Consider the following 17,822-nt stretch of genomic DNA (forward strand, 5'->3'; position numbering starts at 1 on the left):
AGAGGCAGGCAGAGACACAGGCCGATGGAGAAGCAGGCTCCATGCAGGGAGCCTGATGTGGGACTCAATCCCAGGACTCCAGGATTCCATCCTGGGCCAAAGGCAGGCACTAAACAGTGGAGCCACCCAGGGATCCCCCATATAAGTTATTGTATCTTAACTGATACACATAAGGAGTCTGTTACTTATATTTTAAAATTATAAACTGTTTCTTTTTTAAAAAAGATTTTAGTTGACAGAGCACAAGCAGGGGGAGCACCAGGCAGAGCATGAGGGAGAAGGAGGCTCCCCGCTGAGCAGGGAGGTCTATCCCAGGATAGACCAGATCCTACCAGCTGAGCCATCCAGGTGCCCCTAATATAAACTATTTCTATGTAAAAACAAACAACTGTCCATACTCACTAATAAATTTAAAATATACAACATTGCAGATAACAATCTAACTTATGTACCCCTCACCCCTTCTCCTACCCTCCCCTGACGTTAGAGTTTGCATTTTCTATTTATCATTCCTATGCATGTCTTCCTCATTTTCGTATATATTATATATGATATTGTTCTGTGTGCTCTAATTTTTTTTCTAGTAAGGGCCCTTGGGTGGCTCAGTTAGTTAAGCAGCATTTGGCTCAGGTCATATCCCTGAGTCCCGGGATCCAGCCCTGAGATGGGTTCCCTGCTCAGCCTGGAATCAACTTCTCCCTCTCTCTCTGCCCTTCCCCCATGTTCATTCTCTCTCTCTCTCTCTCTCAAGCAAATAAAATCTTTTTAAAAATATATTTTTGGGGACGCCTGGGTGGCTCAGCGGTTGAGCTGCTACCTTCGGCTCAGGGAGTGATCCTGGGATCTGGGATCATGTCCCACATTGGGCTCATTCCACAGAGCCTGCTTCTCCCTCTGTCTGTGTCTCTGCCTCTCTGTGTGTGTCTCTCATGAATAAATAAATAAAATCTTTGAAAAAAAATCTTTTTTTTCTAATAAATGAGGGGTGCCTGGCTAGCTCAGTTGGAAGAGTATGTAACATTTGATCTCAGGCTTGTGACTTCAAACCTCACATTGGGTGTAGAGATTACTAAAGAATAAATCAATTTTTAAAATTGTATTTTTTAAAAAAGACTTTATTTATTTATTCATGAGAGATACAGAGAGAGAGGGAGAGAGAGAGAGAGACACACAGGCAGAGGGAGAAGCAGGCTCCATTGCAGGGAGCCTGATGTGGGGCTCTCAATCCTGGGACTCCTGGATCACGACCTGAGCCAAAGGCAGATGCTCAATCATTGAGCCACCCAGGCATCCCAGGTTTAGTGGTCTTATAAAAGACCCCAGAGAGCTCCCTTGCTCCTTCCATGTGAGGACACAGAAGGTGCTGTCTCTGAATCTGGAGGGGGCCCCTCAGCAGACAGAATCTGCTGGCATCTTGATCCCAGCCCTCCCAGCTTCCAGAAATGTGAGAAGTACAATTCTCCTGCCCTGGACCTGGTATTCTATGATGGCAGTCTAATGGACTAGGAAAGTTGTGTAATGTGAGCACGTTCAGCTTCTCCAGACCTTGGTTTCTTCAATCCTCCAAAACTCCTTCCTGGACATGGAGAGATATCCCTCCACTTAAAAATGGGCCAGATGTCTCAGAACAGAAGCTATTAAAGTGGCCCATGAATACAGGCAGATGTGCTCAGCATCACTGGGCATCATGAAGGCATGACATGATATATACTTCCCACCCACTAAACTGAGATTAAAGATCTTCAGATAACAAGTGTTGGGGAGGGTGTGAAGCAGATGAAACCCACATACCCTGCTGTCAGGAATGTAAGTTGTTGCAGCCACTTAGAAGACCATTAATACCCATAAGAAGTGAGTCCTTATATCCACCAAACAACATGTATGAGATTATTCATAGTAGCTTTATTAATAATAGACTAAAACTCAAAACAAATGTCCATTGACAGTTAAAAAGAAAAAAGAAGGAAATTGTAGGATAAGAACATACAACAGAAACTATACAGCAAGGGAAAAACAAATTATTGAAAACAACAGCATGGCTGACATAATGTGAGTGAAAGAAGTCAGACACGAAAAAGTACTTATAACTATATTTATATGAGGTTTTTAAGAGCAGGCCAAACTAGTCCTTGGGAGTTGAAATCAGAAAAAGTCACCCTTACTGGAGGCTAATGACTGACAGGAAGCATCCTGGGGTGCTCTCTGCGGTGCTGGTTATATTGCTATGTATATACATTAAAATTCACTGATCTGTAACCTTAAGACTTGTGTACTTTGTGTAATATACATCTTATATTAAAAAAAAAGAATGGTGGCCTCTATGTGACAAATGGGAAAACTGAGCCAAATGAGAATGGTGTCACACAACGCTTCTCAGACTCCCCTGGAGAGACTTGGGGTCTGTTTGAAGACTAAATTGATTGCATCATTTCTAAGCTGCTTCATTAAAATCTGAAGTTTGCCACAAAATTCTGATGGAATGCTTACTACTTCAAGACAGCATTGAGTTTAGGTCATGCCATCTGGTTTTTCCTTACATAGCCAGCCTGTAATTGGCCAGCCCCAGACTGACCCACTGTGGCTGGAAGATCTACCTGTCTGTGTCACACTCAGGCAACTCTTTCACCAAGGAAACTCTCTCATTTTTTAAAAATTTTATTTATTTATTAGTGAGAGACACAGAGAGAAGCAGAGACACAGGCAGAGGGAGAAGCAGGCTCCCTGCAGGAAGCCGGATGGGGGACTCGATTCCGTGTCTCCAGGATCAGGCCCTGGGCTGAAGGACTCCTGGGATCCAGGACTGCTGGGATCACCACCTGAGCCAAAGGCAGACGCTCAACTACTGAGCCACCCGGGTGTCCCAGCTCTCTCATTTTCAACCTGAACTTTCTCGTTTCACCCCTTGTAACACTCAGGGGCCACAGAGTGTAAGAGTGTGACTTTCAGGGTCCACCTGCTGTGTGACCAACATTTCACTTAACCTCTCTAGGCGTCAGTTTTTCTCTGAAAAATGGAAGGCTGGGTTTGAGATACTAAAGGACCTTCTCCTTCAAAATTCCTGTCTCCCCTACAAGATTCTTTAGTGATGCTAGTCTCCTGATTGCTGTCCCTCTGTCTCTCCCAGGTGCTTAGGTGGGGTGACAGTTAAATATTCCGGTCTTTGTCGCCCCCACGAGGCTCAGTAGAGCTCCTTGCTGCACCAGGTGTCCAATAACAAGATTTGTCACTTCTGAAGGGAAGAAAGGCACTAGTTTGCTCACTCTTTTATCCCCGGAAGTTGCCACGAAGGCGACACTTAAACAATTTGTTGAAGGAATGAGATTCAGTTCAGTGGAACGAAGGGCTACTGGGAACCTTTTCTTCGAAGGCGTGTGTTTCCGCCCGGAAGGCTTTCACGTGAATACCCTCCCCGTCCTTCCCGGTCGGAGGCAATGGCACCTTTAGGGCCCCCAGGAGACCCAGTCCCAGCGCTTCCTGAGTTCCTGGGGGGCAGCTCACCGGGCGGCTGAGCCTCGGGCCCCCACGGACAGAAAGGGTCGTGCCAAGTTGAGTCGGGGTCCGGAAGCATAAGGACCCCGCGCCGAGAGGGAGGGTTCTCCAGAGGGTCTGGGGCGATGATCCGGTGGGCGTCCGGGGCTCTGGCAAGAGCGGACCGTGGCGGGGCGGCTGGAGAGACTGAGGTCGGCGTGGAGGAGCCATCGGGGGCAGGGGAGGGGCAGACAGCAGCGCGGCCGAGGTGGGCGGTGAGGACGGACGCAGGAGGTCGAAGCCCCGCCGTCAGAGGGGAGACACTGGGTGGGGAGGGGGATGGAGATGCTGGGGGGTGTGTGTGTGGAGACACCCCCGGGGGAGGAGGGAATGGAGACATTTGGTGTTGCAGGGCCAGCACGAAAGGACGGGATCTCGCGAGTGGGGAGCGCGGGCAGCCCTGGGAGGGAGGGCTGAGGAGGACCCCGCCCGCTGGGCGTTAGAAGGAGGAGACGGTGGGCGACAGCGTAAGGGAAAACTTGGGTGGTGCGGGAGTGTAGGAGGGCGTGTAAGGGGACCGCGGTGCACACCGGTAGGAACGGGGTGACAGATGCTAGAGGCCTGTAGGGGTCCTGGGAGCGTGCAGAAGCGGTCAAGTTAGCAAGTCCAGCATCTGGCACATAGTGGGGCATGGAAGACCCTACCCACCAGCCCCTTGTCCAGACCGTGCGTGTTAAGGAGTAGAGGGTGTGTGTGTCATGGATTAGCAAAGATTGGGGGACGCAGGGAGGTCCTCTGGTCACCACAGCCCCTTAGCTTCTCCCTGGTTTCACTTAATGCAGGTCTTCCTCCTGTAGCTACTCCTCTCGATTCAAGGATGCCTATGGCTTTATTTTCATCAATGGAGGCTCCTTCTATCCTCAGTGAATACTCTTCCCTTGAGTTTCCTCCTCCAACTCTTCCTCCTCCTTCATGCTCATTTCCTGCCCTGGTTCCAGGCCAGTACCTGCTCAGTGCCTAGAGGGCATAACATCCACCTACATATACAATGTGATATGTGGAGAAGGAGTGGAGAAGCCTGATGACAGCCTGTAAGTCAAAGGCACTGACTCCCACTTGGTTTACAGCTATCCTAAGTGCCTGCAGGTCTTCAACATGCTGTCAGGAGTGCCTGGGTGGCTCAGTGGTTCAGTGTCTGCTTTTGGCTTAGGTGATGATCCCTGGGGTCCTGGGATTGAGCCTTGCTCAGCAGGGAATCTGCTCCTCCTTCTGCCTCTGCTACTTCTCCTGCTTGTGTGCTCTTTCTTTTTCTCTCTCAAGTGGGTGGAATCTTAAAAATACATAAAGAAAAAAAGAATACTTTGTCTCAAGGCTCACAGCCTGTCCCACTTGGATGTCTGGCACTGCATCTGGAGGCCTTCAAGCAATCTAGCAGTCTGCCAGCACCAGCCAGTCCAGCGCTGGGCTTCCTGAATGTGTTCCTTCTGCCCCTGGGGTGGTTTAGGATTACCAGGTAGCTGGCTCAGCACATCCTGGTGCATTAGCGCCAACTAAGTCTATCACTGATACGGACCTAAAACTGATGCCCATGGCAAACAGCGTGCTGGGAATCTTCCTACAGCTCTCCGATGTGGAGCTTGAAAGATGTCATTTGCAGAGCTTGGCTCTGGCATGTCTCATGGACAAAGCAGCACCCTTTTCTGAGCTGCTCTCTCCCAGAATGAATGCTTTCCAACCTCGAGGCATGCTGGAGGCCTGTGCGTGGCAGAGAAAGTGTGAGAGGGTAATGAAAAAGACATCCTCACCTCCAAAGATGATTAGTGATCGTTTCCCTGAAGCCTCACCCAAAAGGCAGGGACCCTGGATGTTGACTGTGCAATGGGTGGAATTTATGACTGGGGCATTCACTCTTTGGCTTCAGGCAACCCTCTGTAAACCAGGAATGAGTTCTCTCCTCCCTGTCAGCACCAGATAGTAATGATTCGCCAAACCTGCTAAGACATCTTTCTTCTTGCCTTGTTCTTCCTTCCTCTGTGTCTCCATGCTCAGGCTGTCACTTACTGACTGACTGCCATGGGGTGCTCCTCCACACTTCCTACTGTGGCTGTAGTAAGCAGCTCAGGATGATGCAAAGGGAGATGAGCCAACACCTACCTGGGCTTCTCCAGGTGCTAGCTATACAAGCGTGCTTAACCTGGGCCAGCAGGTGTCTCTCACTTAGGATTCTGGCCAGAAGTGTGCGACCCCTGTGGGAAGTCCTTCAAGCCTCCAGCAGCTGGTCAACCCACGAGGGGGCGCCTGCCCCTGCTCCCTTGGCCCAGGAGGTCCTGGCTGGCTGTGGGGGTGCAGACCAGGACTTCTGGCGTACTCTAGATCTGGGTATCATTTCCCTCAGCTGCTCCAGCTGGACAGTACCAGCCTTGACCAGCCATGTAATCCAGGGCCATTGACCGCCTCTCTCTGGCCTTGCCTTTCCCATCGGCTCAGGGGCATCCCCCGCCCTATTTTCTGGCCGTCTGATGCTTGACGTGTCAAGGCCTGGGTTTCCTCCGCTGTTGCAGGGCAAAATCATTCCGGCCCTCTGTTTTTGCTGGGAACCAATAGACATGGCAAGCCCCTCTGATTTCGGTCGCTGGCTGTCCCCGTGTGACGCCGGAACCGTTGTTTGGGGGTGTTCGTGTCCCACCCGGGTGGATTCCGGAGCCGCGTTGGCCACAGTAGCGGGGCGGCGCGGGGCGCTGCGCGGGGAACTATCCCGTCTGCCTCCGGCGGGCTCGGAATCCCGAGGTAGGCCTGCCCTGGCCCTTCCCGCCCAGGCCCCCGCCCTGCGGTGGCCCCGTCTCCCCCTGTGCCCCACTGGCGGCCGCGGACCCCTGCAGGCGGCTGGGGTCCACATGCGCAGGGAGGAGGCCCGCCGGCGGGAGCTCAGGTCCGTCCCCCGCTCCCCACCCACCCCCGCCGGGGGTTTCACTGGTCTCAGTCCGCAGGAGGAGCCCAGGACCTACCCAGGGCTTCACTGGTCCCCAGTGGTCCCAGTTGGCACGGGGACCTCAGGACCCCCGGTGCTTTACTGGTCCTTAGTGACCCTGGGCTTGCAAGATGGGCAGGCACCCACGAGCTACAGCATCGCCCACTCAGAGCTCCAGGATCAGGTTTGATCCTGCAAGTGCTGCAGCAAGGCCTCACTTCATTTGTGCACCTGCCGGGCTGGGTGGTACTCACGCCCCGGGGCCAGCTTTGTCTTGGAGTGCGAAGGATTCCCAGTGCCTGGCCCAGCATGTGCAGGCTGGAAGGGACTTGCTGGATGGCCAAGAGGCCACGGAGACTCCATAGAATCTCTTCTTTTTGGTACAGATGGCAGAGGCCCTGGTCTTTCTTGCTGTGTGACCTGAACCTCTGTTTCCTCATTCTTGAAAGGGGGAATGGCCAGCCCACTCTGGTCAGGGGTGAGAGGCAAGAGCCTTTTGTTGGAATCCTGACTCTGCCACAGCCCCTCTTGATAACCTGGGATTGACCACTGTCATTTTCTGGCTTCTTAAATATTGCCCAGTAAAACACTAGGAAAAATAGCGTGTATGGTCCAAATCAAATACAACTGCGAATCCTTTCTGGCCTGCTGGCCTCCAGTTTGCAAACGGCTGAGGGCGGTTTAGGAGCGGTTCCAAACCGTAGGCAGCCACTAGCTACGTGTGGCTATTTAGCTTTATTTATTTATTTATTTATTTTATTTATTTATTTTTGGCTATTTAGCTTTAAGTGAAGAGAAACATTTTCTTTTTTTTTTAATTTTTTATTTTTATTTATTTATGATAGTCACAGAGAGAGAGAGAGAGAGGCAGAGACACAGGCAGAGGGAGAAGAAGGCTCCATGCAGGGAGCCCGATGTGGGACTCGATCCCGGGTCCCCAGGATCGCGCCCTGAGCCAAAGGCAGACACTCAACCGCTGAGCCACCCCAGGCATCCCGAGAAACATTTAAAATGCAGGTCCTCAGCCGCAGTCGCCACACTTGGCTAGTCACCCAGACAGTTCTCTTTGAGAACTCATTAGTGTGAATCTCCGCCCGCACCCCTTTCCCCGGGTCCTGGGGCTGGGCGCGACAATGAGGCCCCTTCTAACTCGCTCGGCGCTCCCGCCGCCCCCTCTGCTGCCGGTTCCACGCAGCGCGCTCCCCACCACGCTACCCCTGCTTTTCAAACGGTTCCCGGCCCGGGGACGGCCGCCCGCACCTGCCGCCACCTGGGGTCGCACCTGCAGCCGGGCCTCCAGGTGCTACCGCCACCCGGCGCGGCCCCAAAGCAAGCTCCAGGCGCTGCCTCGATTTCCCCCTGCGCCGCGGGAGGCGCTTTGTACAGGGCCTCCGATCCCTCTCGGGCCTCAATTTCCCTATCAGCCTGCCAGGACGAGCTACCCTTTCCCACCTCCACATCCAGTAACATCTGGCCCTCCGAGGGCCTCGGTTCCCCCATCTGTCCGAGGGGAGGCCACAGCTTCCACGTCTGTCACTGCTGATGCCTGGCCCTCTGAAGGCCTGGGTCTCCCCATGTGCCCCACCGATAGGACCATTCCCGTTCCCGCCCCCCGCATGTCCGGGCAGGGGGTGCAGCTGCCCCTGGACAGACCTGGGCGCACCCTTTCCTCGCTGAGCACCAGGCCACGCAGACCGCCTAGCCTGTTTATTAATCGGCGTCTCGGCGCCGATCAGCTCCTGTCGGGGAAGAGGGCAGGGCTCGGTGGACCGGGATCGTGGGAGCAGCGGGCTCGGGGATAGCGGAACCTTCGTGGTGGCACGCGCGTTTCCTGACGGCGCCCTTTTCCAGCGACACCGCCGCCCCTCGCGCCCCGCGCCCGCGCCCCCCGCGCCCGCGTCCCCGGCGCCGCCGGCCCGGAGCTCCCGGAAGTCTCGGCCCCGCTGCCGCCGGTACTCGCGAGGGGAAGCCCGGGCCGCCCGGGACCTCGGCCCGCTCCTCCGGTCCCGAGAGGCCGCCGCATCGGGTACGCGGGCCGGGACGGAGGGAGGAGCCTGGCTCCCTCACGGCGCAAGGCCGGGCCGGACTGGGGGAGGGGCGGGCGCTACGGGGGTGGGGGTGGGGCCGGGCTGGGGGTGGAGGAAGCCCTGGGGCGGGGGAGCATCGGCTGGCTGGGGGACCCGGGCGCTGGGGTTAGAGGAGGCGGATCGGAGCAGTGGGCTGGAGGAATGGGGACACAGAGGTGTCAGATGCGCCCCGAGGGCAGGGGCGGGGGCTCCGGGGGCCACGCTGAGGGCAGCGAGGGGTGGCACGAGGCCCCCGAGGGCGAGGACGGGAGAAGTAACGGTGTCGTCGGAGAGAGGGGCGCACTCGAGGGGACCTCGGGCAGCGAGGTGCAGGGTCTGGGGGTGCATGAAACACAGACAATGGGTTCGTCGGGCGGGGACCGGGGCGAGACCTGGGGGGGCTAAGACAGGGCCAGTATGGAGCCGCCCGGGGCCCAACCCGGCGCGCTGGGAACCCAGAAAGGAGAGTCAGCGGGACCGCGAGGTGCCCGGAGCTAGGCTGGCCTTCCCGGGTGGGAGGTGGCTGTGTGCCCCCGCGGACGGGGACAGGATTCCACCCGGGCTGTGCCTGGGAAAACGGGGAGGCCCCCGACCCACTAGGAGCAGATGACGCCCTGAGGCCGTCAAGAGAGGAACCAGACTTGGAAGTGAACAGGCTGTGAGGGAGCTGGGGGCGGGCGGGGGGAATGGCCGCGCAGAGACCTCTGGCCTGGCCTCGGGGGAGCCACAGGAGGAAAGGCAGGGGTGCGCCCGGCTCAGCTGGAGGTGTCCTGGAAGCAGCTTCATGGAACCAGAGCCGTCTGGCCTAGAGTCGGTTTCTTTTTGGCAGGAGAGGTAGGTCAGTGGTCCAGAGGGCATAACAAGCAGCGGGAAAGGGGACAGTTTTCTCGCTAAGAGGCGATTTTAATTTGTTTCCCCTCCACTACTGCTCCCAGCTGACGCCCCAGATGCTGCTGCTGCCGCCTCGGCCACCCCACCCTCGGTCCTCCTCCCCAGAGGCCATGGACCCACCGCCCCCCAAGGCTCCCCCTTTCCCCAAGACGGAAGGCCCTCCCTCCACGCCGTCCTCGGCGGCAGGGCCGCGCCCCCCGCGGCTGGGCCGCCACCTGCTCATCGATGCCAACGGGGTCCCCTACACGTACACGGTGCAGCTGGAGGAGGAGCCCCGGGGCCCGCCGCAGCGCGAGGCGGCGCCGGGAGAGTCGGGCCCGCGCAAGGGCTACAGCTGCCCAGAGTGTGCACGTGTCTTCGCCAGCCCTCTGCGGCTGCAGAGCCACCGCGTGTCGCACTCGGACCTCAAGCCCTTCACGTGCGGCGCCTGCGGCAAAGCCTTCAAGCGCTCCAGCCACCTGTCGCGGCACCGCGCCACGCACCGCGCCCGGGCAGGCCCGCCGCACACCTGCCCTCTGTGCCCGCGCCGCTTCCAGGACGCCGCCGAGCTGGCGCAGCACGTGCGCCTGCACTGAATCCCGGACCGTCGGGGCCCCGCGGGCCACACGGCGGACCCCCACGCGCCCCCGCCTCCCCGCGGCCACTGCCTTACCCGGGGCCTGGGTGTCTTCCTCCGCCCCGGGGACAGACACCATTCCTTCCTTACCTACCCGCCTAGCTGCGTGATCCCCTCCCTAGCTCGGCTGTGCTGTGCGAGCCTTTGCCGGTGACACAACCTCTCCGGGCCTCGGTCTTCTCAGTGGCGACCGGGTGTGCGCACGGAAGACTTGACAAAGAGCACGGCACGGTCTGGCTCGTTTCTGTATCTACCACTTTCCATTCACCCCTTCTCCCCTTACTCAATAAACATTCCGCACTCCACTTTAGGGCTCAGACATGCGTGTGTGTGGTGGGGGGTGGGCAGCGGGCTGGGGCTAGGCGGGGGGCCGGACCGTCTGCGCCCGGGAACCTTCCTCTCGGCGGGTGTTTCTGGCCGGATACGTTTCCCGAAGGCTCAAGCGCCCCGCCCCCACCTTCCTTCCCTGGACCCTCTTTTCTGCGCCCCGGCCCGCTCTCCCGTTACCGGTTCTACCAGCTCCCGGGGGACACCCAGAGGCGCCCGTCCCGTCACCACCTGCGACCACGGGGGTAGCCTGGGGCCGTTCCTGAGTCGCCCGGACCCGAGAGGCTGCTGCACCGGGTACGGGGGCCGGGAGGCGGGAGGGAGCGGGACACTGGAGGGGCGGGGCCGGTACCTGTACGCCGGGTGGGGCGAGGCCGTTGTGGGGGCTCCGGAGGGCGTGGGCTCAGACGGGGCGCGGCACCCTGGGGAGAACTTGGGGGGGTGCTGGATGGGCATGGATTAGAGGGACTCCAGAGGTAGCTGGGCTGAGGGGGCCGGGGCGTTTGGGGGGCTGTTGGACGGCGGGGCAGGACCGGGGGTCTGACGTGGCAGCGTCTCGCACAGGCTTGGGCGAACAGGAAAGGGGTAGACGAGGTTTCGGGTGGAGTCATGGGATGGGGCGACACCCAGACCCTGGGGAAGGGCAGGGAGAGCCCTGCGGGTGGCCATTGTAGGGGGCGCACAGCACAGCAAGACAGCAAGGTCCTGGTGGGCTTGGCTTGCGGTGGGTGGTGGGCGGTCAGCAGAGGTGGGAGAGGGTCCTGGAAACTCTGCAGAAGGTCAGAGTCCCGGTGACAGTAGATGACGCTGGGGGTGCTCCTACCCTGATGTAACTCCTCTCTCCCGTCCACCAGGCCTCCCCACCCCTCCGGATGCTGGTGCTGCTGTTGGCCCCCAGCCCGCAGCCCCTGGCGCTACCCTCCACAGAAGCCATGGAGGCCCCCCCTTCTCGGACAGGCCGGTCTCCAGAACCTGAACCTTCCTCATCCACAGGACCACCCCAGACTTCCTCCTCTCCGAAGCCTAGCCACTACCTGCTCATTGACACCCAGGGTGTCCCCTACACGGTGCTGGTGGACCAGGAGTCTCAGAGGGAGCCCGGGGCAGACGGGGCTTCAGCCCAGAAAAAGTGTTACAGCTGCCCCGTGTGCTCCCGGGTCTTCGAGTACATGTCCTACTTGCAGCGACACAGCATCACCCACTCGGAGGTGAAGCCCTTTGAGTGTGACACCTGTGGGAAGGCATTCAAGCGGGCCAGTCACCTGGCTCGGCACCACTCCATTCACCGGGCTGGTGGTGGGCGACCCCACGGCTGCCCACTTTGCCCTCGCCGCTTCCGGGAGGCAGGTGAGCTGGCCCAGCACAGCCGGGTGCACTCAGGGGAGCGCCCATTTCAGTGCCCACATTGCCCACGCCGATTTATGGAGCAGAACACGCTGCAAAAGCACACTCGATGGAAGCATCCATGAGCCAGGCTGCAGGGTACCCCAGGTGCCATGGTGTTCTGGGGGAACCTGGACTCCTGTCACCCTCAGACACCTGGCCAGTGCTGAGGGCTGGTTGCAGCCCTGGACAGGAACACAGACACACCTCCTGCAAGGGCCAAGCCCAGCCTGAAGGAGGAGCCCATGAGTAGCCTCTGTGTGGTGGAGATAAGATGGAAACTACACCTTGCATTCAAAGTGGAGCCCTCCAGCCTCAGGCTGAGCCCTGACCCGAGGTGTGGGGGGAGAGTGCTCCATGTGGAAGTCCTCCAGCTTGAAAGAGGTGGTTGGGAGCCATCAAGAATTTGCAGCAGCTTTCTGAGGCCTCCATGTTGATGCTGGGGGAAGGGGACCGGAACCACCTCCCAACCCCCAGCCAGGGCCTCAGATTGGATACCCAATAAACACCTTTCCCATTTTGAGCACTTGAGATTTGTTTTTGGTGACAGCAGCTTGACCCGCCTGCTGCCTAACAGACTCAGTAAGTGCCTGGCCCACCTCTTTTTGGGCAGAACAAGTCAGCCATTTATTTTCCCCAGAGAGGGAAAGAGTCTCCCACTTTCTGACCTCAAATAACACTAACAGGGCCCCGATCTTGAGCCTAGACCATTGCCACATGTTGGGCTGAGCATTTTGCATGGGTCCTACCAGTGCCTCCGCACAGTGCTTGGCTTGCCTGGTGGCAGATGGGATGGTCAGCCTTCTGCACTGGGGTCAGTCTTAGTGTGGCTCCTCACGTGTATCACCTAGGCAGTGTTTTAAGCCTTTTTTTTTTTTTTTTTCTAAAGCTAGGACCTATTGTAAGAAACATTTTATCTGGCAACCCAGTATAAGATACAAAAAATATATGTGAGACAAAACTTTAACAATACTTAATATCTGCCATATGCAGCTCACTTTTTTTTTTTCCTTTCCTGCCAATTCTGTCCTATTATACTGAATTCCCTGCCCATGAACCTGTGGTTTGCAAAACACCGATCTAGGGCAGGTGTCTCCCCCTGGACGTCCTGACCCAGGCTGCAATTTATCTATACTGTGAAGCAGGTAGAAGGGTGGCCACAGCTTTCTAAGCGGTGCAAACATTTCAATTCTCTTTCTGCAAGGTTCAAGCCTTACTGTCATAGGGCTGACAAAAATTCCAGGAGCAACTGGTGACCAGGCAGAAAGGCAGGGAGCAGAGCCGCAAGCTCAATAAACATCTTAACGAATTTTCCTTGCGCGTCTGTTTCGTGCCAGGCACTGTGCTGGGCCTCATTTCTTCTCCCGACCTCTTTTTCGGTGGAAGAACAAATTAGCCATCCCCACTCCCCAGAGGTACAGAGCCTCCCACTGCCTGCCCTCAAATGACACCTCCTGCGCCCGGATCCTGATCCTGGACCATGGCCAGGCGCTGGGCTGAGCGCTTTGCCTGCACCTTCTCAGTACATCCTCCCAGCACACATAGCAGGATCCTAGCCTCCCGACTGCACAGGTGAGTAAACTGCACTCTCTTAGTACATCTTCCCAGCGCACCTAGCAGGATCCTAACCTCCCCACGGTACAAGGTGGGTAAACCGGGGCGGGGTCAGGTCCAAGTGCTCCAATGCCAGCTCAGACCCGCTACCACCTGAGCGATGCGGGTGCTGCTACAGGCCCCTGCGTTCAGGGTCGGTCACTCCACTCCGCCCCCTCCCCGGTCCTAGGAGCCATCTGTGGGAGATGAAGGGGCGGGTTGAGCGGGTCCGTAAGGCAGTTCTCAAGGTGTCGGGTCTTAACTTTCCCGGTGCGTCGCCACCCACCCCGGGGATCCCGGAGCCGCTGCTCTCCAGGAATTGGGAATTTCTCGACGCACCCTGGCCGGGCTTCGCGGAGGGCGGGGTCGTGCGGCAAGGGGCCGTCGCGCAAGTGCAGCCCGCGCCTCTGCCGCCAACGGCAGGCCTCACCTGGGGCCAGAGGCTCCCGGAGAAGCGCGACGCCCCGCAGACCGGGAAGCGCCAGCGTCCCTGCCTGCTCCCGCCGCCCCGCCGGAGACTGGCAGTCTCTGCCGTCCCGCCTGTCCGCGGCGGGTGGGCACTTCCCTTCACTCCCCGCAACACTTTGCAGACGCTCCCCGGCGCCGGGCATGGGCGCCGCCGCTGTCGGTCCCCTGGCCGGATTCCGCGCGCGGGTGGGTGAGCGCGGGGCTCTGGCCCCTCCGGCCCCGGGCAGCTGTGGGCGGGGGGTGGTGGCCGCCTCTGCACCCGGGGCCTCGTGAATCTCCCGCTGAGACCCCCGGCCAACCTCGCTCCCCCTCCCACCCGGGGGACAAAGGGCGGGGGCGGGGGCGCATCCCCACGCGTGACCTTCCCCCGCACTGCGCACGCGCCCCGCCCCCTCCACCACGGGGGAGGGGCCCTGCTCGCCCACACTTGTGCGGGGGAGGGTCGTGGGGAGGCGCAGCGCGTGGGATGGATCCCCGCCCCATGGCTGGAAGTTGGGGCACGGTCCCCTCCCTGCCGCGCCTCTCGCTTCTTTTGGCTCCGAGGTGACCCGTGATGAGGGGCCGCACCATCCAGGCCAGAAAGTCTCCGCTTGGGCGGCCCCGCGGGGAACCCACTCCTCCCCTCAGGAGCTCGAGGTCTGGGTGCCCAGCCCCCTAGTTCCCTAGAAACCCAGTACTGTGACACCCCCGGCGTTCCCCCTTATGCCACCCCTTCCCCACTTCCCCTGGGATGTGCCTCCATCTGCGCTCTCTTTTCTGTTCAGTGCCCCTGAGGCGCTCAGCTGCCTGGGTCCACAGGAGGCCACGCCATGAATGACCCAAACAGCCGGAGGAGGACACGTGAGGAAGCTGGGACCCTGCCCCACCCTTGGTGCTCCCCTCCCTGTCCCCTACCACCCTGTCCCCTCCCTCACCGGGGCTGCTGTGGTTGGGGGCTGGTCCCAGGTGCCTTCCCTGGGGTGACCCCTGGCCTCTCCTCTCCAGTGAAGAAAGACGATGAGGCCTTCGAGATCTCCATCCCCTTCGATGAGACGCCCCACCTAGACCCACAGATCTTTTACAGTCTGAGCCCCTCTCGGGGAAACTTCGAGGGTGAGCTGGGGGCAGCGTGGAGGGACCCCAGCCGTCTGGGGTATAGGGCCCTGGAGGCCTGGGGTGTGACCAAGGCTCCCCCCCGTCCCTAGAGTCTCCGGAGGCCCCATCCCCGACAGTAGCCCTGATGAATGGTGTCAGGGCCCAGCTGCACATGGCCCTGGAGAGGAACTCCTGGTTACAGAAGCGCATTGAGGACCTGGAGGAGGAGAGGGACTTCTTGCGGTGTCAGCTAGACAAGTTTATATCCTCTGCCCGCATGGATGCAGGTCAGGTGCCTGAGGAGCTGGTCCCTCATGTCTGCTTTGGCCCTCCTCTGGGATTTGTGACCCTTCCTCACCTACTCTTCTCCTTTGGCATCTTTTGTCCTTTCCCTGCTCCCCAGGCCATCTCCCAGACTCCAAAGATCAGCTTGCTTCCTTCCTGACTCCTGCCTTTGCTGATGGGCAGGACCCTGTGGCCATGTCAGGGCTTTCCTTTCCCAAATCTTTACACCCTGTTTTGGGGAGTCTAACTTCTCCCTTCTGCATGATGTTAAGCCCTTGCCTGGCTCCTTCCCAGGACTCCATATCCCCCTGTGATTCACCTGACAGCCTGGGTAAGGGCTCTGTTTTCTCAGCATCTGTGTTACTGGGGACCCCTTTGCTCTGGAACCACCTGTGGCCCAGGGTGCTGATGGGAACATACCTAGGATGGTGGGGCCCAAGGGCCCTCTGGACTTTTTCAGTGAGGTCCCAACTGAGTCCCCAGAAAACCCCTACTCCACTGTGGGAGCCTGTGGTCAGAGAGTCTCGGAGGTGTCTGGTCCTGTCTTGGTCCTCTCAGTCCTCCCCCCCCCCCCACCTCTTGCCCTAAAGTTAAGGAGTCAGAGGAGCATGAAACCATGCCCCACCTGTGATCTTTACCCCCAAATCCAACCAAGTGTACTGTGTCCAGTCATCTTGGTGGGAACTGCAGCATCTATACTGCATTTTCTGTTTGTCTTGGGGGCTCCAGTCGGGCCCAGTTGAAGCCCCCACCACCATGTGTGATGTGACACCGTCCCCACCTTGCAGATAGTCTCTTGCCTCCTTCTGCCTCCTGTTCTGGAAGTTCATGTGTATGGGTCTCTCTCTCTCTCTACCTCTCTCCAGAGGATCACTGCCGGGTGAAGCCTGGGTCCAGGCGGGTTGAGGGGGATGGCAGGGGTGGGGCTGGGGGCGAGGCCTCAGACCCGGAGTCAGCGGCCTCCTCGCTCAGTGGAGTGTCTGAAGAAGGCAGTACGGTGGAGAGGAAGAGGCAGAAGCAGAAGGGAGGTGCTGGCCGGAGGCGCTTTGGGAAGCCCAAGGCCCGGGAGAGGCAGCGGGGTGAGCAAGGCGCATGCAGGGTGTGGGAGCTCAGGGGTTCTGGGCTGGGGGCTTGCTGTGACCCTGGGGAGGCCCTTCCTGTTCCCCTGGCCTGGTTGTGTGTCCCAGCCTATCATGGGGTCTTACTTTGGATCTGAGCCTCAGCTGGGCTGCGGATCCTCCTCCCTGGGCCTGCCTTCTCCTATTTTCCACTTGTCCCACTGTCTCTATGTCTCCGAGCATTTCCTGTCCTCTTGATTTCTGCGGTGTTCCCTGGCTCTCCCTGTGTTGGGCTCCCTGTCTGTCCTTGCCCCATCCCTGTTCCTCACGTCACTCTCTCTGCCCTGCAGTGAAGGATGCAGACGGTGTCCTCTGCCGCTACAAGAAGATACTGGGCACCTTCCAGAAGCTGAAGAGCATGTCCCGGGCCTTTGAGCACCACCGCGTAGACCGAAACACGGTGGCGCTGACCACGCCCATCGCGGAGCTGCTTATCGTGGCCCCAGAGAAGCTGGCGGAGGTAGGCGAGTTCGACCCTTCCAAGGAGCGTCTGCTCGAGTACTCGCGCCGCTGCTTCCTGGCCCTGGACGACGAGACCCTCAAGAAGGTGCAGGCTCTCAAGAAGAGCAAGCTGCTGTTGCCCATAACCTACCGCTTCAAGCGGTGATCCCACCCTACTTGTCCCTCCGTGCCCCTCCTGGCACCGGGCGGGCGTGTGCATGAGTGGTGTGCTCCTCCCGAGAGCCTAGGGGCTGGCGGCGTATTTCCCACCCAGGTCCCTGGCCCCTCCTCTCCTCTCCCGTCCCTGGCACCTTCTCCTTCGTCTGCATTCCCCGGGGAGGGGCGTCTACTTAGCTGGGCTCACCGGAGCCGCCGCGCAGGGCTCTGTCTTTCCCCAGCACTGGCCCCCTCCTCTGCCCCGGCGGGCCCCTGCTTCCTGGGGTGACTGCGAGACTCTCCGCGGGGCCAGGCACTGTACATAGCCCGTCCCCACCCCAGCCCCGAGGAGAGGCTGGCCCGCTCTGCCAGGAGCTCTCCACCCGCATTCCGGACGAAGAATTATTCAGAGGATTTAAACTAAAGAGAGACAATAAAATTTGGAATAAACTCGGCCCGGCCTCTTCTTAGAGGGGGTGTCCGTTGCCGCGGAGATGGTGACGGGAGCTCCGGGGAGTTGCATGGGGCGGGCGGTTAGGCAGGGAACCGGAGCTTGGGGAGACAGGATGTAATTAGCACCCCCAGAGGCACGGCAGGGGCGGGAGAAGGAGCAGCAGCCGTGCCCCGGAGAGCTCGGAGGGGCCGGGCCCCGCCCCCCACCGCGAGCTCCAACAGAGGCGAGACGGCGGGGGGCGGCGGGGGACGCGGGACCCGCCGCGGCGGTGGGGGTAGGGAACGACAGGTCTGGATGGAAGCTACCACGCCCGCCCGCCAGGAGGCGGTACTGCCAATTACCGGTCTTCCGGAAGTGCCCTCTACGTGGCCTACTGCGCCTGCGCTGCAGGAGGGGCGCGAGCGCGCTTACACAGTTGCTACAGCAACCAGAAAAAGGCCGCTGTGCTTAACGGACTAAAATTCAGTACCTTCCCCGGAGTAAGGGAAAGTCTCGCGCACGCGTGCTGGGGCCT

At 59.0% G+C, this 17,822-nt stretch overlaps 3 protein-coding genes across 8 annotated transcripts; all 3 read left to right on the plus strand.

Moving 5' to 3' along the window:
* The first annotated feature begins 8,205 nt into the window (after nucleotides 1-8,205).
* ZNF580 (zinc finger protein 580) lies at nucleotides 8,206-10,314 on the plus strand. 2 transcript variants are annotated; one of them, XM_072759954.1, is made up of 2 exons: nucleotides 8,206-8,462; nucleotides 9,438-10,314. In XM_072759954.1, exon 2 carries the CDS (start codon nucleotides 9,450-9,452, stop codon nucleotides 9,966-9,968), a length of 519 nt encoding a protein of 172 aa, XP_072616055.1. In that variant the 5' UTR covers nucleotides 8,206-8,462; nucleotides 9,438-9,449; the 3' UTR covers nucleotides 9,969-10,314. The 2 variants fall into 2 exon arrangements, with proteins under 2 accessions (XP_072616055.1, XP_025841101.1); XM_025985316.2 differs by lacking the exon at nucleotides 8,206-8,462 and adding an exon at nucleotides 9,202-9,336.
* Nucleotides 10,315-11,208: 894 nt separating this feature from the next.
* ZNF581 (zinc finger protein 581) lies at nucleotides 11,209-12,242 on the plus strand. The gene has a single exon (XM_025985317.2). It carries the CDS (start codon nucleotides 11,209-11,211, stop codon nucleotides 11,803-11,805), a length of 597 nt encoding a protein of 198 aa, XP_025841102.1. The 3' UTR covers nucleotides 11,806-12,242.
* CCDC106 (coiled-coil domain containing 106) lies at nucleotides 11,596-17,308 on the plus strand. 5 transcript variants are annotated; one of them, XM_072759929.1, is made up of 7 exons: nucleotides 11,596-11,683; nucleotides 13,057-13,291; nucleotides 14,545-14,620; nucleotides 14,765-14,872; nucleotides 14,965-15,141; nucleotides 16,006-16,218; nucleotides 16,548-17,308. In XM_072759929.1, the coding sequence occupies exons 3-7, from the start codon at nucleotides 14,590-14,592 to the stop codon at nucleotides 16,862-16,864; spliced, it is 846 nt and encodes a 281-aa protein (XP_072616030.1). In that variant the 5' UTR covers nucleotides 11,596-11,683; nucleotides 13,057-13,291; nucleotides 14,545-14,589; the 3' UTR covers nucleotides 16,865-17,308. The 5 variants fall into 5 exon arrangements, with proteins under 5 accessions (XP_072616030.1, XP_025841100.1, XP_025841098.1 ...); XM_025985315.2 differs by lacking the exon at nucleotides 11,596-11,683 and adding an exon at nucleotides 11,870-12,301; XM_025985313.2 differs by lacking the exons at nucleotides 11,596-11,683; nucleotides 13,057-13,291 and adding an exon at nucleotides 13,827-13,966.
* Nucleotides 17,309-17,822: the final 514 nt, after the last annotated feature.

This window comes from Vulpes vulpes, chromosome 1 (genome assembly GCF_048418805.1).
Source record: "Vulpes vulpes isolate BD-2025 chromosome 1, VulVul3, whole genome shotgun sequence".
NCBI lineage: Eukaryota > Metazoa > Chordata > Mammalia > Carnivora > Canidae > Vulpes > Vulpes vulpes.

Excerpts from the sequence above, each read along its gene's own strand:
- CCDC106 (XM_072759929.1), top strand. The coding sequence starts at position 14,590 with ATGAATGACCCAAACAGCCGGAGGAGGACAC. Across the intron at positions 14,873-14,964 it reads CTCTCGGGGAAACTTCGAGG|AGTCTCCGGAGGCCCCATCC; the intron begins GTGAGCTGGGGG and ends CCCCGTCCCTAG. Across the intron at positions 15,142-16,005 it reads CTCTGCCCGCATGGATGCAG|AGGATCACTGCCGGGTGAAG; the intron begins GTCAGGTGCCTG and ends ACCTCTCTCCAG.
- ZNF581 (XM_025985317.2), top strand. The coding sequence starts at position 11,209 with ATGCTGGTGCTGCTGTTGGCCCCCAGCCCGCAGCCCCTGGCGCTACCC.
- ZNF580 (XM_072759954.1), top strand. The coding sequence starts at position 9,450 with ATGCTGCTGCTGCCGCCTCGGCCACCCCACCCTCGGTCCTCCTCCCCA.